At 40.0% G+C, this 23548-nt stretch overlaps 1 protein-coding gene across 2 annotated transcripts in view; it reads left to right on the forward strand.

Moving 5' to 3' along the window:
* Positions 1-23548, forward strand: part of PPP1R21 (protein phosphatase 1 regulatory subunit 21) — a 75049-nt gene that overhangs the window by 17765 nt on the left and 33736 nt on the right. For both annotated transcript variants that reach the window (XM_063443932.1, XM_063443933.1), the window contains exons 7-9: positions 9019-9113; positions 16413-16465; positions 22473-22622. In XM_063443932.1, coding sequence (XP_063300002.1) covers positions 9019-9113; positions 16413-16465; positions 22473-22622 — 298 coding nt within the window. The remainder of the gene's footprint in view (positions 1-9018; positions 9114-16412; positions 16466-22472; positions 22623-23548) is intronic.

Below are 23548 nucleotides of genomic sequence, written 5' to 3' on the forward strand. Positions count from 1 at the left end.
AATCTTCGAATACCTTAACTGAACCTGTCCAGAGTATAAACACATCGTCGATATATCTGTACCACTTTAGAATGTATTTGTGGTACAGACTATATTGTGGGTCTTTCCAGATTTTGTCCTCCCACCATCCCAGGAAGAGATTTGCGTAGGTGGGAGCACAAGTCGTACCCATCGCAGTTCCGGTCTCTTGCAAATAGTATTTACCATTAAATATGATATAGTTATGTGTCAAAATGAATTTCAATAGTGACATAATGAAGGAGATCTGTGCTTCATCGTATGCTACCGATTCGAGAAAGGAGCGACATGCTTCTATACCTATTTTGTATATAAAGATACGACGTCCAGGCTTGCCAATAGGGTGTACGGTGGTACCTGAAGTCCTTCCAAAATCAGTAAAGTAGACTTGGTGTCTTGTATATAGGATGGTAGGTCTATGACAAATGGGTGTAGGATTTTGTCAACATATTTACTAGCCCGCTCGGTCAGGCAATTATTGCCTGATATAATCGGTCTCCCTGGGGGTGTTCTGATGTCCTTGTGCACTTTCGGTAGGCAGTATAGAGTGGCTACTGTTGGGTGCTTATGTGGTAATAGGTACTTGTATTCCTCTATATTGATGATTTTGTCATCCAACGCTCTTTTGAGTAAGGAATCAAACTCTTTAATGTACCTTTCAGTAGGATCATCAGGGAGAACACTGTAGTTTAGTTTGTCATTCAGATGTGTCATGCACATATCGATGTACATCTCACGGTTAAGTAACACGATGTTCCCCCCTTTATCTGCTGGTTTTATGACAACGTTATTCAACATTGTCAATTCTTTTAGGGCTTTTCGTTCTGTGGTAGATAGATTGTTGTCCAGTGGGCGTTCAAAACGCATCTTTTGCAAATCGCTAGTGGTCATTTCTACGAACAGGTCTACATGTGGGGAATCATTCAAGTTGGGGGTAAACCAACTTTGTGGTTTTAGATTCGTCAGGGATCTGGATGGATTCTGTTCCTCCAGTAACCCTGTCAATATCTTTGAGAGTTCAAAATCCTCCACACTCAGACCTAGATCATTCGCCATTAGTGCATCTTTCTTGGAATGCATCAAATTTAATGCTAATTTCCTGCCAAACAAATTAATGTCCTTTGACCATTCAAATTTATTGTAACCTGGGGTTGGTACAAAGGTTAGGCCTTTACTCAGAAGCGAAATGTGATGAGGCTGTAACGGGAAATCAGAGAGATTGATAATCCTATTACATGTCAGAATCTCTGACCCCGTCCCTGTCGCTTGTAGGCCCAGCGATCCCTGTCCCTCAAACGTCCCCTCTGCTCTCGAGGGAGATCCTGCCCTAAAAAAGTCTTAGAGACAGTGGGGTTGGTGCTGTCTGAGGAGATAGGGGCATCTAAAAATGCAACTGATTTGTCAGTGCCCTTGAGGATGCCCCTGTTCGGTGAGTGACTTGGGACTGGATCGTTATTACGTGTACTCTTACTGTATGGTCTTTGTCTGGACCTAGAGGAGCTTACATCCGAGTCTGACCAATCTGTATCTGCGGATGTAGAGCCTCTCTGGCTACTGTTATATCTCCGTGTTTTTCGTTTTTTGCGAAATATATCACCTTGTTTGAAGTCGTTATAGTCTCTTTGGAATTTCGTGTGTTTTTTTATCTTTAGATTCTGTCTGAAATGTTCAATAATTTTTTGGAGTTTTGTTTCCATTGGGGAAAAAAGGTTATCTGTTTTAAACCTTTTTATTTGTACAATCTCATTTTGCAGGTTTGTCTTTGTTTCCTCTAGATGTATAGTTTCTAGTTTAACCAGAAAGGTCATTAATCTGGCAGAGCAGTCCAACAATATGGTATTCCATTCGTTTTGTTGCTCTTCAGTTTGGATTTTACCTTTTCGTCGAAGGATCCTTCAGCATATCAACTCTGTAAAGAATATCATCACACCAACCCCTGTGGCAAAACATGTCATAAATTTTCATCAGGGCAATACTGATAATCTAAAATTCCAGGCTATTGAGAAGCTGATTCCTAACCCTAGGAAAGGGAACTTCAATCAACAATTACTACAAAAAGAATCCAAATGGATATATTCCTTTAGAACCCTCGCCCCCCAGGGACTCAACGAGGAGTTTAACTATACACCCTTCATACATTAGTTACATCTAGTTCCCATACTCAGAGATTCTCTCTCTCTCCTTTTTCTAACCAAAGCTCTCTCTGTCATCATTGCTGGCACTTCATAATCAAAAATAAATACATGTACATATCATAATAATAATTGTTTATCTACTATCTTTAATGACTTTTTGAGTATTAATACTTTTTCTAATCACTAGATATTGCAGAAATCGTCAATACTATAAGAACGTCTACTGATATATTCATATACATGTTACATACTGGACATATACCAAAGATCCGTATATATATGTCCATTACAATATATAATAGCATCTAACATAAGGGAACAGATCCAGTATTCCCTGTTTAAGTTTTTAGTATCGTTTATCATGCTAAACAAATATGAATATTTTGTCGACCTTTTGGAGAATAGAACAATAATTTGAATTGTCTCTGGCCGTAAAACGTACATGTAATTAAATTTTCTTTTGCATGTCACTCACTTTGAACATGCCACCTATCCTCCTACACTGTGTATCCATTCACTGGATACATGCCGACATATTTGTTTCACTTTCTGTGAAATTTTGCAAACACAATAAGGACGGAGGGGAATGGCCCCTCCGGACCACCGTCTTTCGTCAGAACTAATTGATGACGTCGACGTTCTTGTGACTTAAATTAAAGGTTTGGGCGCCCTATTTAATAGCCCGCTGGAAAACGATCTCGTTCCCCTTGAGAAGCCGCCTTACCGGCGAAACGCGCGTCGGGGTGTTTTCTGTTCCCTCCTAATATTCCACTCTCTGCACTAGCAGTTAATATTTCTGAATATTCGGATTCCTAACGATAACCATATATAGGCTGTGGGTGAATCGGGAGGGATACTAGAGCTATAGCCACCTATATGGATTGTGGTTATAACTTCTTTTGCGTGATTAACGCAATGTACGTCTGATAAGACTTTACTCTGGTTATACTTTAACTATTTAGACGCAAGCTAGTGAGTTGTTTCCAAGGGAGGTGCCCTTGAAGGCACAGTTAGTATTTATTATCCGACTAACTTGTGATTTATTTATAACTCTCTCCTCCTGTACCTTTCTATTTTCTGTAGTTAGCTCTCCTATCTGGTAGGTGCCCTTGAAGGCACAGAGATAGATATATCTTCCTATCTGTCTTTTCTCCTTACTAACCTTAGGGTGACTCACAATATTTACTACCCAGAGGAGTCAGCAGCTCAGAAATAGGAGATACCACGACCATAGCTTGCGGTGCAGTATAACTCTAAGACAGCATTTAGACAGCACCTGTCTCCTGTCCTAACTACTGCTATAGATAATACTTTTTGCAACCTGACAAACTACATCGAGACATTACTAGTCACTACGACAGAGACACTACTCAGACAGCACTGTCTCTTGCTTTGTGACCACAGTTATAGACAGTACTCTATAACTCTAGGACAGCATTGAGACTAATCATAACGGCAGAGACATTACTCTGATAGCACTGTCTCCTGCCGTCTGACCACAGCTATAGACAGCAATTTCTTTGCAGTTGTACGAACTGCCGAAAGTACTACCAGTCGTGACAATAGAGACATTGCAACGATTAACCTAAGAATAGCTGTGTTTCAAGTGCTGTTGATTTTCGTTTTTAAACCTTTTTTATTTCTGCATAGCACTTCCGTATGCCCCTGTATGTACTTATACAGACGGTTTAGAAGTGGATATACGAAATAATCACTTTGTATCCTGTTCACTAATAAATATATATTTTTTATTTTTACTTTAATTTAATTTCTCTGGACACACGTATACTTTATAGGCAGTGTTCCTTGCTCTCCTTTTTCTCTCAACCAATTTCCATGTAGGGTTAACCCCTTCACTGCCTAGATATACTTTTACACCAGGCTCTCATTTCTGTAAAACTGATCAGGCTAATGTTTACACACTTCTGATTATGGTCTTCCTATGGAGGAATTGAATAGACGTGAGATTTAAAAGAAAAGCGAAAAGGCTTCACCCTAGAAATGTTTTAGTCTCATTAATAGAGATTGGAAAAATCCAGAGGAAAAAATCCTTGCATTTCTAAACATTTTCAACAAATATTTAAACTATAGGATTCTGAGAGTGGTAAGATCTCAGAGTGTCTGGTTACAGTCTTTGAAAGATTATCTTATAGGAAATTCAGGGAAGCAATCTGTTAAATAAGAATGACAATTTTTATGTGATTTGACTGAGGAAGTAATTAAACTGTTGGCTAGAAACAGGAGTTTTTAATCTGTAGCTAGAAGGGTGATATGGGCTCCTATAATAACACTATAACACTATAATGTAAGGAATACAAATATATTTTTTCAAGCTGTCTTTTGAAAGACACAAGTTGTTTGGTTCCCATCTTGAAAAACGTATTAAACAGATGTCAAACTAAAAGAGCTCTTCCTCAACACAGAAAGAGAAGATGGAATAACGTTTTGATGCTTAAGTAAAAGTTGAAAGAAGACTGTAAGCTTTTAGTCATCAATGGGAAGGGACTACTCAAAAACCTTGGGTGTTAAACACCATAAGAGAGACAAATATTAGATTATAATTCTGGAAACGTCTGCTTCTCAGTCCCTCTGTTCAATTTATTCCTCTCATATAAAGTGAAGGTTCTGCCGACAGAATCTGAAAACCATTTAATTAACCGACATCAGAGGAATAGACTCAGTTTTTGTAGGCAGAATGGTCTCTAGCTCCAAACATTTTCTCAAAAATCATGAGAAAATTTGGTCTGCCAGATATTGGTATTATGGCACTAAGATGAGACCGGAAAGTATCAATATTTGCCTCCCTGTTCACGAAGGTTCATCCAGATTTCTGTGATGGCCCCACTATTACTTGGGAATTCACGCTGTCCTATGTCTGCTCTTCTGTAACTCAACAGAATATCAGATCAAGGTAACCAAGGTAGCAATGATTCCGTATTGGCCATATCGAAGTTGGTTCTTGAAGTTAAACCAGATGGCCTTAGGAAATGGGAGCTCCTCTCTTGGAACAGATATCATAATATATAATCCCAGCAAAACACTGACAATGTTCAGATTGATGGCCTGGAGACGTTGAGGTACATTTTTCAAAATAAAGGTATGAAGTAAGGTATTATTGATCTTCTCTTGAGATCTACCTGAACATCTACTGCAAAATCTATTTGAAAATCTAGAACACATTTCTTATTTGGTACAGAGACCATTACTGTTCAGTTTATCGCCCCCTCTTCAAATTGTTATTTGATTTCTTCAATATGGATTTTTGGCAGGACTCAGTATGGCTACATGGAAGGTTTAATTGTCTGCTCTTGGTGTTTTCTCTTTCCGGATTTATCAGGAGATTTCTTAAAGCCATTTGGCGTTCTTGTCCATTTCAGAAATCCTTTTTTCCATCATGCGATCTATCATTGGTGCGTTTTTTTTTTTTGTTTTGTTTTTTTTACTCTGTTATCCTCCCTATGACCCCCTGGATTAGGTCTCCAGGGAGATGTTGTCTTTGAAAACAGTCTTTCTTCTTGCGGTTACATCTGAATGAATTGGTAAACTCTAAGCTCTTTCATCCTCTCTGGATTAAACAATTTTTTTTCAAAAGGACAGTGGTACTTCACTCTGAAGGTTTGTAACTATCCAACACTGGTCAAGCCATCATTCTCCCTTCTTTGTGCCACTTTCTATAATCTCCAAAGGAAGCCAGATTTCAATAGTTGAATGTCAAGAGAGCTCTGGAGATTTATCTTGTACAATAGGCAGCATACAGATATTCAGATCATCTTTTTGTAAATGCAAGTGGCTTTCAAAGCTATGATTTCAAGATGGTTCTCAGATTTCATTTAAATAGCTTTTGAAGTCAGCAAACGTGTTGGCTGTTCAAGAGGATATCTACAGGACAGTTACATGGTCATCATTCAATACCTTCATATATTGTTACAGGCTATTAGGGAGCTATCTACCAAAAGGCTGAAAGACCTATATTGGTCTTTCAGCCAAATTTACTAATACTAACTAAAGATTACTTAGTATTAGTAAATTCTGCCCCTATTTGCTATATCATGAGTAGGGGCATGTCTGCTAAACAGTGAGCAGCATGTAGCCCTCACCCAGGAGTGGCAGGTGGAAGCCCTAAATGAAAATAGGGGGAGGGGGACCTATTGTCGTCCCCCACCCATGAGTGGCAGTTAGGGGCTCTAAATGAAAATGGGGGGAGTGGGGGACCTATTGCCATCCCCCTCCTGGTGCCCACCCATGAGCTATTGGTCCCCCTATAGTAATTTAGGGCCCCCATCCACCGCTCATGGGTGGGGGCTGGGGGGAGGACAATAGGTCCCCCAACCTATTTTCATTTAGGGCCCCCACCCGCAGCTCATGGGTGAGGGCCGGGGGAGGACAATAGCGGACACAAGGCCAGTAGATTTATAACTTTAATAGCCCCCACTCGCAGGGCTTGGGAGGGGGCACACTAGAGGGCTTTTTTAAAAGAGAGCACTGGCTGCTCACTATTTAGTAGACATATCCCTACTCACGGCATAGCGAGTAGGGGCATTTGGGAGATTTTAATCTCCCTTATGCTATTATGGGGGTCATATTGACCCCTATAGAGTGAGGGGGGACATGGTGGGCTTAGGAAGTTGCGGGGAGCACAGCTCCCTGCCACTTCTACTTTTACATATTACAAGGAGGGAGCTGTGTGCCGGTAGCTCCCTCATTGTATTAATCCAAAGGAATGAATGAAGAGGTCTGCGTTCATTCATTTGAAATTTCTATTCATTTATTCGTCTTTCTGATGAATGTTTAACTGGGCATGCTCGGGAATTTCATAGCGCTATCTAGTGTGGGCAGATGACGTGTCCCACAGGTACTTCATCTACCCACACAAAAATGGCGGCGGCCAGGACCTAGGTCCTGGCAGAAAATAAAGATTAAAAAATAGGTAAGATGGGGGGGCTTAGGGGCATTTGGGGGTGACTAGGGGGACAATTAGATGTAGTGGAGTCGGGAGGGGGGTTAAAAACAAACAAACAGGATTCGGTCATGACAGTGCCACTTTAAAGAGATACTATAGTGCCCGGAATACAGAGTCTAACCATCAGGAAGTGCCTGTAGTCGCTGTACTTTGCATTATTGGACTCAGTGTGCATTCTTATTGCTATTACTGTGGAGTCCTGTTCGGATCCCTTATTTAACATATGAGGGGGTGAGGTTTGCTTAATAAATGACCCTATTTTTTTAGTTTGAACATCCCTGTATAAATGTGTGTCTGCCAGCTGTCAAGGAAACGGAAGCGTTGGTGATTTATTTGTGGTAGATGAGAATGAAGCTAAACTGCAGTTCAGAAAAATAACTCCAGCATTGGATATCCATTATTTCTAATGCATCTATTGTCACACGTACATGAATTGACTCTCAAGGTATTATTGAATGACCTCTCAAAATATCTGTGTAAACACGTCTGAAATATTTGCCTGTACTGACAATTTCTAATTGTTAAATAAGCACAAAAAAAAAGTAATAATGTGGAGTGGGAGAGTGCAGCCTTGATTCATTTTAGCCTTTACTGAAAATGTTTTTTTGTTTTTTTTAAATTGAATAGAAATTAATAATAGCCTGTGTCAAGCACTGTAATCCATCCAGTATATTTAGTATAAAGCCAGTAGATTTATAACTTAATCTGTACTACGTTATTTTGGAATTCCATAATATATTATTTTTATTCATTTCATTATTTTCTTTAACTATATTGGTATTTGGTTTCATTAAACCAAACCTTCAGGAGATCTTTCCCGTCTTACTCTACTTGCATGTAGCAGTCACTGCATATTGGTTACCTTCTTCCTGACTCGAATAAAAAAAAAAAAAAAAAAATAAAGATGGTCAAAAAAAACAACAACACAACATCTGGAGATAACAAGCTCAAAGATGGAAAAATAAAAAGGGAAAGACAGAAAATGCTCCACAGCAAAACATTATTAGAGAAGATTTACAAGAATATAGTGACTTGTAGCAGTTAATAATTTAGTACATAACATGTGAAAGTTACTGAGCAGTGTTCACTTTTCCGATTTAAAAGTAGAATGAAAACACACACAAATGTATTTTTATATGTCTCGGCCAGCTTACCCTCAACCCACAAAAAATGATTGAGGGGCATGAGTAGTAAATCCTACTCTATAGTCTGCACTCTCTTTTTTTTTTTTATAGAATACTTTTTTATGTAACACAGTTTTGCAAAGTGGCAAAAATGATGGGCTTCAGTCCAATGGTACATTTATGGCACGTCCCGAATATATACCGTGCCGAAAAACATTAACATACTCTATGAATCATTATAGTACAAAACTTTGAATAAATTCAGAGTAATATATAAACCTATATTTATTAACCACACACCAGGCTGTATTAAAGAGATACTATAGTGCTAGGAATACAAATTCGTCTAACAAGTAGGAAGTGCCTGAAGTCACTGTGTGATTGACAGCCACTAGAGGCAGTCTTAACCCTGTATGGTAAATATGGCAGTTTCTCAGAAACTGCAATTATTAACAATGCAGGGTTAAAGGACAGGGACATTGCACCCAGACCACGTCAATGAGATGAAGTGGTCTGGGTGCCTATAGTATCCCTTTAATCACAAATATACACCATTAAACCTGCATCCACCAACATAAGTCCTTCTCTACTTAAGATGGAGACTTGGGATTGAAACCACTTAGATCATTATGTAATCTGTAAATTAAATAATTAATCACTTATTATGTCTTGTGAATATCGTTAATGTATTTGGGGAGAAGGGGCATAGTTGGATGTGTGGATAAATAAATTTTTTGTTTGGTTTGAATTGACATTTTGAAATTAATGTTTGCCTCCTCAGCCAAAACCAGCTGCAGACCCTTCATGTAGATTTGTCCAGCAGATTGGAGGAGTCGCTTTGCATCATCAACGAAAAAGTACCCTTTAATGATACCAGTACGTACAGCTTTTAATATCGACATTGATTTTGTATGCATGTAATAGGTTTGTTGCAGTAAGAGGTTTAGCTCTCTGGCCTGGTGTCAGTTTTTTCCTAAAACATAATTGAAATGCAAGTAGCCCCAATGTAAAACAGAGCAATCAAACATGCATTATTACGATGCAGTACAAAACAATATGGCCATTCGCATGGCACATTGAAAGCATCAAAGACAAAGCCGAAAAGTAAAAAAAAAAAAAAAAAAAAAAAAATGGGAGGTGAACAGTCCTAATAAGAAATAGGAAAGTTTGAAGGCTTGGAAGCAAGTCCTACAGTAATGCTGAATATAGCATTCCATAGCCAGAGAGGTTTGGGCAGGTCTTCCAAATTTATATAATCTATATCATTCTGACTTTAAGTGAACAAGAGTGTACCAACCTAAATTTTACGTGAATTCAAATGTACCTTTTTCATTCTTACAAATGGACATTCAAGGCTGAAAATGGGTCTCCGTTTTTTTTCTTTTTTTTTTAAGCACATATACAGTGTGACCTCCAAGATGAGACTTACTGCAGCAGCAATTTTTGCATTGGTAAACCACCGAAGGAAAACATATGGGAGAACGCATTACACGTTAACCAATACAATGAACATTGGTTTTTATGTTGGTTGTTTTGTGTTTTTTGTTTAAATAATGAGAACTCAAAAAAACCTTCAAACATTTAAACCATTTGTGTGAGATGATTGTCATAGGATTTTCACAAAAAAAAGTCTTGCCTTGATAAAGGAACACTACAGTTTGTCAAAAAAGGACTGTTCAAAAACCTCTTACCTGAAGTCTGCTGGGTGCTCCCTGCCTCCACTACCATCTCCCAAGAGACATCATTTCTTCAAGAGGAGGAATGTGTTGCATTGTGAGATGGAGTGGTGACAGTGGCTGAAGTCCTCCTTTAATATACCTCTAAAGTCCTCCTTTAATATACCTCTAAAGTCACCAAGTCACCCAGACCACTTCATCTCAATAAAGTGGTGTGGGTGACTTCAGAAGTTCATCAGCATCAAACTGAAAGGTCTCTTCTTATCCTTCAGTGCCTTGAATTGTGAGTACAAGTTTTTTTTTTTTTTTATATTTTTGTATGATACCCCACAAGGTGCATTTTTTTTTGCCCCTTGTTCCATTAACCATTGGGTGACAGTTCAATTTTCGGTTCTGTTCCGTTCAGAAAAGTGGCTACAAGGTTGGACAATAAACTAATGTGAAAAATGAGACTTAACCTAAGATACAAAACCATGATCGTGAAAATAAATCCCACGCATGCTTAAACTCCCTCACTGTGTTAACCTCTACCACTTCAGCTGGAAGGCTATTCCATATGTCCACTACACTCTCAGTAAAGTAATACTTCCTGATATTATATTTAAACCTTTGCCCCTCTAATTTAAAGGACCACTATAGGCACCCAGACCACTTCAGCTCAATAAAGTGGTTTGGGTGCCAGGTCCCTGTAGGGTTAACCCTGCCTGCTGTAAACATAGCAGTTTCAGAGAAGCTGCTATGTTTACATATGAGTTAATCCAGCCTCTAGGACAGGGGTTCTCAACCCAGTCCTCAGGACCCCCTACCAGTCCAGGATTTGGGGATTACCTGGGTGTGTCTAAGGTGTTTAGAAAAAGACTCTAAGGTGTTTTTTTTTTCTTTTCTAAACACCTTAGACACACCCAGGTAATCCCTAAACCCTGGACTGGTAGGGGGTCCTTGAGGACATGGTTGAGAACCTCTGCTCTAGGGGCTGTCTCATTGACAGCCGCTAGAGGCGCTTCCGCGCTTCTCACTGTGATTTTCACGCCAGCGTCCATAGGAAAGCATTGAGAATGCTTTCCTATGGACTGACTGAATGCGCATGCGCATTCAGCCGATGACGTTGGAAGGAGGAGAGTCCCCAGCGCCTAAGGAGCCCGGCGCCGGAGAAAGTTAAGTGTTTTACTCCTTCCACCAACTTCAGCCCGGCGGGAGGGGGGCCATGAGGGTGGGGGCACCCTCAGGGCACTATAGTGCCAGGAAAACGAGTTTGTTTTCCTGGCACTATAGTGGTCCTTTAAGACTATGTCCTCTTGTTGTGGTAGTTTTTCTTATTTCAAATATAGTCTCCTCTTTTACTGTGTTGATTCCCTTTATGTATTTAAATGTTTCTATCATATCCCCCCTGTCTCGTCTTTCCTCCAAGCTATACATGTTAAGATCCTTTAACCTTTCCTGGTAAGTTTTATCCTGCAATCCATGAACCAGTTTAGTAGCCCTTCTCTGAAATCTCTCTATAGTACCAATATCCTTCTGGAGATACGGTCTCCAGTACTGCGTACAATACTCCAAGTGAGGTCTCACCAGTGTTCTGTACAATGGCATGAGCACTTCCCTCTTTCTACTGCTAATACCTCTCCCTATACAACCAAGCATTCTGCTAGCATTTCCTGCTGCTCTATTACATTGTCTGCCTACCTTTAAGTCCTCAGAAATAATCACCCCTAAATCCCTTTGCTCAGATGTTGAGGTTAGGACTCTATCAAATATTGTGTACTCTGCCCATGGGTTTTTACGTCCAAGATGCATTATCTTGCACTTATCCACATTAAATGTCAGCTGCCACAGCTCTGACCATTTTCTAGTTTACCTAAATAATTAGCCATTAGTAACGTAGCATTCAAAGGGTCTGCGTAAAAAAATATTTTGATTACCAAAATAATAAAAAATCAGACTCTGTTTCTAAACAGAACATGTGCAATCTAACTTGTCTACAAGGCACCCATCAATACAGACATAGAACTCACACATAGTAAACATTTTATTGGCAGAATGTTCATACATGCTTCCAGTATCTGCTCGCTCACGTCAGTTCCTTTTTTTTTTATTCCATAATTGATCTGCTGACCGCATTGCTTGATGTGCTCGATTCTGTTTTCAAAGTGTTAAGGTGACTTAGATTAACGTTGACCCTCCCCAAGTGACACTGGAAGTAGAGCACAGTTTAATGATTTATCAGCGACGTCACGTATAGTCTATACAAGGACAGAGGATGCTGTGAAATCTGAGGATAACAAACCATTAATCTACTGGTTCGATCTAGGGCTGTTTCTCCTACAAAAAAAAAGTAATATTTAATTATTCATGTGTTTGTCTTTTTAAAGTAATCTCAAGGCATACTTTTTCCGTTCCGTTTTATAGAAGCTCCTTGTCTTATGCATATTTTAATATTGCAAGGAGGGTGTTTTGGGGCCTGGGGTCCTACTGGTATTTGCGTGGTTAGCCCACTGACATTAGGCTGGCCTGCAGCATTACAATATGTGTTTACTCAACTGAAATGAAAGAGATCGAAGAAAGCAATACCAGATGAAATTACATGTTAATAATTCAGAAGGTTGAAGAATCAGCATTTCTCCAGCAGTCTTATCTCTCTCTGTTTATACTCTTTCTGCAGTCCAGGTGAGCAGATGTAGTGCAGACATCTCTGTTAGTGCTCTCTCCATCACAATAACAGGAGATAGATGTAGCTTTATTTCCAAACACCTATACTCATTACATCTTCAGACAAATGGCAATGGAGATATCTGGCGATTAGAAACTCAACATCTAAATCTGCAAGTACACTCTATAACCGCTCTAATGGGATCAAACTACTGTTCTGGATAAAACCACGCAGGCTACAGCATGTCCGTTGAGAGTTACTGCTCGTCCGTCAATGTGTTTTGGTTTTTGGAGTGTAGATAGTCTAGCACGTTAGCTAGCATTAGTTTGATCTTGGGCAACTCTTTTTGAATAGTAAGTCCAGCTGCCTATTAGTCATTTGCAGTAGGGTGGAAAAATAGACTATAGACGTGAGAAATCTGTTGTTGTTCTTTTCTTTTAATATAAATTAATAATGCACTGGATTTCCCTCACGGGGACATGCCAGAAGAGCTACTCCACCCTTCTCTTGACTGCTTTTCTTTCCTCTTTTTCCCCTTTTCTTGGGTATAAAAATCCCATATTCTATGCTGTTATTGTGAAAAGGTATTGGGAGGCCTTGGTGACCATCTCTGGCAATAAAGAATTTTAAAAATGCACCTTTTCAATACAGTTAATTGCTGGTCACATGGGTGGCTGTTTTAACCCCTTAAGGACCAAACTTCTGGAATAAAAGGGAATCATGACATGTCAGACATGTCATGTGTCCTTAAGGGGTTAAACCTCTTCTAGAAATGGTCAGCCTTAAAGGAACACTATTACATAGATTATTTTTAAAGTCAGATGTGTTCTTTAGATTGTTGGCTCCCTTCATAAAAGGAAAAACAAAACAAAAAATGTTAAACTTACCTGTAATCAGGGCCAGTGCCAGGATTTTTACCGCCCTAGGCAAAAAAAAAATTGTGCCCCCCCCCCCCAAATGTTCTGCCCACCATGTGACATCACAATGCCCCACCCATATGATCTGCCATATGGGCTAATGCCAGTGCTGCACACTGTTTGTAACAGTGCTCACAAAAAATCTACGAACAGGAAGCAGCTCCATTTTTTGGGGCCCCTTACACTTGTGTTATTGTAGAGGATGTAATGTGTGTGTGTGTGTGTGTGTGTGTGTTCTTATGGAATGTAGTGTATAGAGATACCAATTTGTGTAAGGTATGTAGTGTGTGTATTGGGGATGCAGTGTGTGTTTGTGTGTAAGGAATGCATTGTGTGTTTCTGTGTGTGTGTGTGTGTGTGTGTGTAAGTAATGTAATGCATTGTGTCTGTAAGGGGTGCATTTTGTTTATGTGTGTGTTTAAGTGAAGCTGTGTGTGTGTGTTCGCGCGTAAGGGATGCATTGTGTATGTGTGTAGTGTGAAAGAGAGGGTTTGTGGGGTGGGATAGGGGCTGAGAGGGGAGCAGCTCTTTAATTTTTTTTACAGTGCTCTCCCCTTCCCTCCTGTCAAGTAGTGATTTTCCCCTCCCCTCCCGTTCCTTTACTGCTCTCCCCTCCCCTCCTGTCCTTTAGTGCACTCCTTTGCCCCCCGTCCCTTAGTGATATCCCCTCCCCTCCATTTCATTAGTGCTCTCCCCACCTGTCCCTCAGAGCTCCCCCCTCCTGTCCCTTAGTAGTTCCCTACCCCTCTGTCCCTTAGTGCTCTCTCCTCCCCTCCCTTAGAGCTGTCCCCTCCGTCCTTATAGCTCTCCTCTGCCCCCTGTTACTTTGTGGTATCTCTCTTCTCTTCCCTGTCCCTCAGTGTTCCTCTCCCCTCCCTGTCCCTCTAGTGGTCTCATCCCCTCTTAGTGGTCCTCTCCAGTCCCCCCTCTCCCCACTTAGTGGTCCTCTCTACCCCGACTTAGTGGTCTTCTCTCCCCCTGCTTAGTGGTCCTCTCCCTCCCCCTTAGCGGTCCTCTCCCTTCCCCCCCTCTTAGTTGTCCTCTCCCTCCCCCTAGTGCTTAGTGGTCCTCCCCTCCCTCCCTCTCCCCCACTTGATGGTCCTCTCCCCTACCCCCTTAGTATTATCCCCCCTCCCTGTGTATTATTCCCTGTTGTGCCTCCTACCTATCTTTGTAGCATGGCCGGATGGCAGTACAGGAGCTTCTGTTTCCTGTACCCGGCTGGACTGACAGGAAGTGCTCTCTCAGTGAATTTGGCAGATTATGGTTATTGCTGCGTATGTACCATATGTCTAGCAAAGCATTAGTTGCGTTTGTAGGGGAGCTCCAATACCTAGCATAGGTATCTCCGCTGGGCAGTCCTTGTAGCTAGAAGAAACAGTAGAATAATCCAAGACAACTTTCCCCCAGTAACTGGACGACACACAGTTCTGAGAGTCAACTGAGTTTATTTGGTCACACGTGGCTTTTTATGCATTGACCCCTACATGGGGTCTCCCACACAAAATTACAGGGTTTTTCCTCCCAAGATCCTCTGTGCCTGAGAGCTAATTGCGTGAGAAAAATCTGTAACTTAATTATCTCTCAGGTACAGAAAAATCTACAATAATTTCAAACACCCCCAATTTTTTTTTAAATATTTCAGAACCCCACAAAAGTCACATCACCGAATAGCTTGGATCTGAGCACACACTTTGACGAAATATCATTTAGATCCCTAGAAGTTTTTACCGGTCGGCCACGAGGTAATGCCCCAAAACAGTTCCAGAGAAAATACGACAACGACCGGTCATCAACACCGATGAATGCTCCCCCTAGCTGTAAGCATACGAATGTTCCCCCTGTTCAGTAGTCTATGTCTCCTGAACGCCATTCTCATAACAGTTCGGGAAGTTGGATTTGCAGCGGTATCAGTTTACCGGGTGTTCGCGGGGTCGTGTAGCCGAAAACCATTCCATGCAGTCGACGACTGTGTACCGCTTCCCACGTTTGAGACACAAAATGGCCACCATTTGTTTGCACACGTGCGTCCGTTTATACGAACGGCGGCCACACAGGGGAAACACTTTCCTTAACAAGCAATCTGCGGTTAACAGCCAGGGGTGGTCGGTTGTTAAAATGTGCGAACACAGGGACAACATAGATGAGGGTTCAGTAAACGAACGTGGGGGTACGCACAGACAAACAAAGGGAATAAAAAGTACATAACAAGGATCAATTTCGCAACAGCGTTCAATGTCATCATGCGGTGCAAAATGCCGTGGAACATGAAGACCATTAAAAATCATAGGATCCATAGGAGGAAGTGGCTCTGGTGGTTGTCCAAGTGCCACTAGAGGCGTGTTTTCTGAATAATGCAAACATTACTGTTTCTCATTGTCAGACAAAAGGGGGCAGTGTATGAGCACTAATTACAGTGTAGTGGTTATTGTCCTGTTACCACACTGAAGGAATACTATTAAACACTACAATGCTCATATCTTTGCTAATTAATGTTTATCTTGCGAGAGAATGTCAAAATTTGCATAATTCCCAATCTGCAGGAAAACCGTGCTCTGTAATTTGGCATATTTGTTCTTCTTCTAGCTTTTATGTATCAATGATTATTTGAAGGTTGATGTTCTTTCTTTTTCAGGACAATATATTCATTGACTCATTAGCGCCAGCGACTCAAGGTTACAGATGGTTCCATGTACTTTACTAAACTTGGTGCATTTTCAATGCTGCGGAATTCCAAATAAATAAGCACTCAGAAAAAAAACCTATTGCTGCAGCAAATATTTTAGGTCATAGTGTCTTACCTTGGCAAGTAAGCCTGCGCTTAGTGAGTGTCCTTGTATATGTCACACGCAGAACAGTGCCATTATTACATTATTTATGCCTTTGTGAAAAATGTATGCATACACAACTTTTCTTTCTGTTTTGTCTGTTTTGTTAGGGACTAGCGAGTTGAATGCTCTGAATGTACCTTTACATAACAGAAGACGTCAGGTATGTACTAAACCTTCCTTATTATATGACTTATTGAACTTGAGTCACAAGAATTTGGGGTATATTACGTCTCTCATTGAAAACATGATTTTCTGGTGATTCTAGCTGTTGCATTATATATTTCGAGGCAAAAAAAAAGGTTGTTTTTGTTAAGATAGAAGGAATATTTTGTTCTGACTTAAAGTCACAATGAGTTGATTTTTTTTCTCAGACAATTTTCCAGTCTCTTCCGAAACCTAACTACGAAACGTAATATAGCGCGCATTTTTTAACTGGGAAGTGATTATAAACCATGAAACCCTCTGCAATTTTAGGAATGCTAATTCATAATTCAGACACTGATACTTAAAGTTGAAAGAAAGAAGATAAATTTAAGAGGGTTATACAAACTGATCTGTGAGACTTACAAACCTAAATTTTTGTCTTCTCCTACATGTAATGAAACCGTTTACACGTGAAATATTGTGTTATGCATCACCTGCAAATGCACTCTATGTTAGAGGTGTAGAATAGGTCCCCAAACTAATGAGTCATTAGACTATTTTTGGAGATAGTGCTAAGTGCAGTGTTTCTCAACCTTTTACGGAGAAGTACTTGAGTATAAAAGTAAAAAAAATTAAAATATAATAGTTACACACAGAGGACACTGACACACACACATTACACACAGAGGACGCTGACTTACACACAGAGGACACTGACTTACACATAGAGGACACTGACTTACACACAGAGGACACTGACACACATTAACACACAGAGGACACTGACACACATTCACATACATCTTTGGGAGTACACATATCACAGTTTGAGAGGATAAGGCTTAGTTTTCTTAGTGACTTAGGTTCCTGTGCATTTCTGATCCGAACGTTGCCCGTCTCTCCCTGCAGGCAGATTTCCCAATTACAACTGTGCTTAATTCAGGTGCGGAATATTGTTAATGATATCACGAAAAGGACAGGTCCTCTGCCTGTTTGTGCTTATTATTATTCTTCTTATTATTATTGGTATTTATATAGCGCCAGCATATTCCGTAGAGCTTTACAATTTGTATATGTTTGAGGTACAACAGATACTCTGATGTTACATTGTATTCAACTCACCAATGTTTATATTTCCTTCATTTATCATAACTGCGTGTGGATCTAATGTGTTGGTTTATGCCACCTGTGTCTGTGATTATATTCAGTATATTCATCACATTTCATGCACTCTGCAGTGTAATCCAATGCTGTAATATCGTGATCCCTTCGCTGTGTATTTTTGTTGCAATTTGTCATTGATGTGTTTGTATTTATATGAAGAGATATGGAAAGACATTCTGTGTATGTTTAGACAATCTATCCTGGTAAGCACACCTATTATATTGTGAAATATTTAGCAGCAATCCTTTTGGCAGAGGTCCCAGACTTTAATTATAGAATCTGCAGCCAGCATTAGATACATTTCTCCAATGCTAGTTCACAGGTGTAGGCTTGACATGCTGTTTGTTAGGATCAATTAAAATGACATAGGAGTTACATTGACAAACTGTTTAGTATATCAGTTGCGATCACACAGAATATCTCCAGAACATAAAAAAGGAGTCAACAACTTTATGGGCAGTAAACGACAATATGCCTCTTATTAAAAATGAATAATTAAGTATGTTGGTGTGTAAAAGATGCTGTTTTGATAATAGTGTTCTGTTCATCGTTAGCCCTCTGAAATTAAAGACGGCAGAAGATGCCATTTAGGGATTCCAACTGCAATCAGAAAATGCACCTGGAATGCTAGAACTAGATTTGATTTAAGCTATATTTCTTATTAATCTGCTTTTATCCCTTCCCCCTAATCATTTTTAGATAAATTATTAAAACAGACCCATGATATCCTTACTTGTGAATCTTTTATATTGTATATTTTTGCCATATCTCACTATTATGGATTAATTTTTTTTTTTATTAGCTGGTCGTTGTGTTTGTGTTTGTGTTTGTTTAGTGAGAGCGTACTTGCTTGTGCATTTTCCATGTAGCTTGTGCTCAGAACATTCTTATATTGAGAGCAAAGGGTAAAATAGAGATGCAGCGGCTACCTACGAAGCATAAGGGGTCGCCATAGGATCTCAGCTCCAATATGGAAGGTGGTCACCTAAACTGTGCTCCGTCAAAAAGGATAACCCTGACATAATCAATAAAAATAAGACAAATCCCAGTACACTCCCCTAATAGGTAGAGCGACAGGAGGGAACACAAATTAAATACTGGCAAAAAAAATCTTTTATTGAAACATAGTAAATAGAAAGTAAACAAAAAAGAGTTCGGCATAAAGTGATAGTCAAATTGTATCCAAGGGAACAGAGGTGGGGAACCAAGACAGATACATGGCAAAGAATAGTTACCACCCACCCCTGAGCAAGTCATCTCCCCAAAATAGTCCTGAGGTGCATAAACGGAAGCAAGGGAAATAAGGGGTGCAACGGAGCTCCTTTACTCCGACTGAGTAAGTCCATCAAATTTACTTCCTAGCTGCTATCAAGGCCCTTGAGAACTTCAGACCCAGTCACTGCAGCTTGACTGGGGTATCTGCCCAGCTCTGCTACCCTGGACCAAGCTGCTGTGGATATAGCTCTCACAGTGAGAGATCCTTTATTCTGTTAAAGGGACACTATAGTCACCTGAACAACTTTAGCTTAATGAAGCAGTTTTGGTGTATAGAACAAGCCCCTGCAGCCTCACTGCTCAATCCTCTGCCATTTAGGAGTTAAATCCCTTTGTTTATGAACCCTAGTCACACCTCCCTGCATGTGACTTGCACAGCCTTCCATAAACACTTCCTGTAAACAGAGCCCTATTTAGGCTTTCTTTATTGCAAGTTCTGTTTAATTAAGATTTTCTTATCCCCTGCTATGTTAATAGATTGCTAGACCCCGCAAGAGCCTCCTGTATGTGATTAAAGTTCAATTTAGAGATTGAGATACAATTATTTAAGGTAAATTACATCTGATGGAAAGTGAAACCATTTTTTTTTTTCCATGCAGGCTCTGTCAATCATAGCCAGGGGAGGTGTGGCTAGGGCTGCATAAACAGAAACAAAGTGATTTAACTCCTAAATGACAGTAAATTGAGCAGTGAAATTGCAGGGGAATGATCTATACACTAAAACTGCTTTATTTAGCTAAAGTAATTTAGGTGACTGTAGTGATTATGCATAGTTTTCCCCACACATGAACCGAGACTGAATAGGGGAATAGACAGTAGCTTTATTGAACACATATCTTTTTTATGCACAGAAATTTGGATTCACACACCAAGGGGTCCTACATGCAATGCAATGGCCCTCACCACCCCAGTGCCCATCTATCTGGGGTCTGGATAGCATCATCCCCAGCTAACCAGATAGCCTCCCTGCTGTGCCTTCCCAGACCAAGAAACAATATGTACAAAATGACCTTTTTGTAATATCGGTCCGTGACAAGGGGAATCTCAGACCACTACCCTATACTATTGAACCTTATGGATGCTAGAACGAGTGAGTCAAAAAAGGTTTAAACTCCACTGTATGTAAAGCAAAAACTAGTCCCAAAGTAACCCAAAATACAAGGAGGGAGAAGAAGAGGCGAATCTCTAAATAGATTTAATGGGAGTAACTAGAAGTAGCCAAAAAAGCATGGAGTAAAAAATAATAGAATTAAATAAATGGACCACTCTTAGCTTGATAAAGAAGCCCAAAGGGAATGATGGTTCTCAAATATGTAATCGCTACTAAATACAGCTGTCCCTATTTACCTCCGCAACGCATAAAGCTAGTGCAATATGAACCAAATCATCCTCGAACTGCAAAAGATGCATAACTTAAAGTGAAGTGCACAAAGTGCTACCCATCGTGTGTCAAAAAAAAAAAAAGGGGCAGCTAAACGCCTTATATTGACTTATGGGAGGTCGTCAGGCGTATGTAGTTTATAACCACAGGAGGAAACTTCCAGGATCACTGGAATTTTATGTGTTAAAGATCTATATCATATGATTTATATTAGATTTTCTTAGGATGTATTATATCCCATCCTACATTGTATCCCAGGAATAATCTGACCAGCAGTAATGCACAGTCCACAAATGTATTGAGGTAGATAAGGTACCTCCAAAAAATTATATATATATTTTTTGATTTAAATTAATTCAGAAACATATATTATCCTTGATATTACAGGGGCAGGATAAACACCGTAACCGATACTCCTCATTGTAGTGGTAGTGGCGCCATGAGTCTCTGGGTGCTCTCTCCACATTTTCTGTAGAAGCATTTTTCGGCCTACACCCTGTCCCCGTTGTTTTTTCTCGGCTAATGTGGGAGATTCACTTCTGCATTAACCTGTACAGCCTTGAATGGCAGTCGTAAGCTCTGAGCTGTAGGATCATGACACGAAAACAAATACAACAAGCTGTACTTCGTGGTTGTTGTACTTAGAGGGCACATTGGTAATGTTTTTTTGGTAGATTCCCTCAAATCCTTGTGCATACAGTGGGGTTGTGATGCCTCCTTTATATTTTTCTGTGCCATATTAATTCTACATTCTGTTACGAAGGGAGTGAAAGATTTATCAAATCAAAAATGTTATAAGGGAGGAGTCACCAATGGAATATATCAGCTAGTTCCACTGGTTTCCGTGGTAATTGCTTCGCGTTTAGAACCATAGACCACTCTTTAGAACTGAACACTTTGAGAAATACCTTTTTAGTGTGATCACTTCACAAATCACAGCAAGCTGACTTCCGTTGGGAGCTTGTGCACATTCAAGAAATAATGAGAGCAGGATGTGCAACATACAAACTTAGTTTCTTTACTTATTCAATTTGCTTATTTCATCATTGAAAACTCTGCAGCGTTAAATACACAAAGTGAAAATATTCCACTGTTTTTGGATAGAACTGCATAGGAGGTTAGACATTTAAACTAGGAATGTTGTAGGATTGACAAGAATTTGAAAGTTTTATGCCTACAGTGCTGAATTGGAGAATTTTCCAGATGTTTGCTATTTTGGTCTAAAATTTGAAATCCCCTCCTCTATTTTCTGCTATCATGTTCAGTCTATCGCCAAAACCTGCCGCTTCCATCTCAAAAACATTGCGCGCATCTGACCCTACTTAATGCCAGATACGACTACGGTGCTGGTCCATTCCACTGTCCTTTCTCGCCTTGACTACTGTAATCTGCTTCTCAGTGGTCTTACAGGCTCCCAACTTGCGCCGTTACAGTCCATGATGAATGCGGTGGCGAGGCTCATCTTCCTGTCCGCCCGCACCTCCCACACCTCACCCTTCTGTCAGTCCCTAAATTGGCTTCCCGTAAGATATAGGGCCCAATTTAAAATTCTGGTTCTTGCTTTCAAATCTCTTCATGATTTGCTCCCAGCTATCTATCCTCCCTAATACACAAGTAAGTCCCGTCTAGGCCCTTACACTCTGCTGAAGACTTACGTCTATCTTCTGTCCATACTCCCACCTCTGATGCTCGCCTTCAAGACTTCTCAAGGACTGCAGTGTTCCTGTGGAACTAACTTCCCTCCTCCGTTAGATGCTCACCCAGTCTCCACTCCTTCAAAAAATCATTAAAAACCCATTTCTTCATAAAAGCATATAAATTAAACTGTTAATAGCTCCCGACTGATTCCTCTCTTGCAACTGTCATTAGTCTAATACTATCCTTACCGTTTGTGTCCCTTTACCCTAGTCCCTCTAGTATGTAAGCTCATTGAGCAGGGCCCTCAACCCCACTGTTCCTGTGTGTCCAACTTGTCTGGTTACAACTACATGTCTGTTCGTCCACCCACTGTAAAGCGCTGCAGAATTTGTTGGCGCTATATAAATAATAAATGTAGTAATAATAATAATAATTTACTAAACTCAGATTGAATTTTGTCCTTAGTTTTGCACGAGCAATGCCTTTTATATGGAAACATTAGCTGCTTTGAAATGTGTATATATTATGCGATGCAATTATTTGATGCGTAGCCTTTATTTTTCAGCTCAAGGCCCGTGATTTAGCAGGGCAGGCTTTATCTTTCACCCAGGATCTGGTCACTGCTCTCCTGAATTTCCACACATACACGGAACAGAGAGTCCAAATTTTCCCCATCGACTCTGCCATCGATGTCATTACACCGTTAAATCAAAAGGTACAAGTTCAGTCTCAGAAACTAAAATTTCAATTTCTTTAGATAAAATGTGTTCTTTAAAATCGTTATTCTGTGTGACTTTTTTTTTTTTTTTTTATTACTCTTTTTTTCTTGGCCTGGTAATGTGGCAATGCACAATTTGGGACTTCTTCTCTAAACATCAAATTGTAGTGATTTGTGAAATTAATTTGGAAAATTTCTTCGACTCGGCTATAGTCGCACCTTGCCTGTTTTAATCTGGGCTTTGCAATTCGGTTTTCAGTTTGCTGCAGTTCATTGTTTAGTGAATAAACCGCCAGATTCTCTGCAAAGCTATGCAGTTAAATACGGGTTCACTGTATTGTGCCAGTGTTTCATTGTCTTCACTCTCACCGAACACAGGGGCCAAGGGTTCCACTTCCATTGGAAGAGGGTTTGCTAGCAATGGAAGATAATAATCTGATTCAATTTGTGCAAGATTTTTAAAGGTGATGGTGTAACTCTTTCAAAGCAAATTCTATAAGTGAATTTCCTGATCAGAAAATGATGCTGTGTCCATCATAGAATTTTCCTTATGGATCTTATATTTTTGAAGGCTATGTAAAACAAGGGACTGCGGTTGAAAGTCTTCTAAGTAGATCAATTAGCAGGAACATTCCATTGGTTTCCATGGTGATTGTTACATTTTAGAACATTTCCCAGATTTGCTCTTTGTACATAATATTCTTTGATTTGTGATCCTACATTAATGCTGGCAATCACGTGCAGAGTGTTAGAGTGATAGTCCCCAAGTACCCTCGGTAGTGCGGGATTTATACCTTCTAGTCGATTCATCTGTAAAATAGCCAAACTGTTTAAAACAAGTTACCCATCTCTGCTTTGTGGCCAAAAACTTGACGTTTCCTTTTCAGTACTCTGGAAACCCTAGTTAGTAAGCCCTTTTACCT

This window comes from Pelobates fuscus, chromosome 2 (genome assembly GCF_036172605.1).
Source record: "Pelobates fuscus isolate aPelFus1 chromosome 2, aPelFus1.pri, whole genome shotgun sequence".
NCBI lineage: Eukaryota > Metazoa > Chordata > Amphibia > Anura > Pelobatidae > Pelobates > Pelobates fuscus.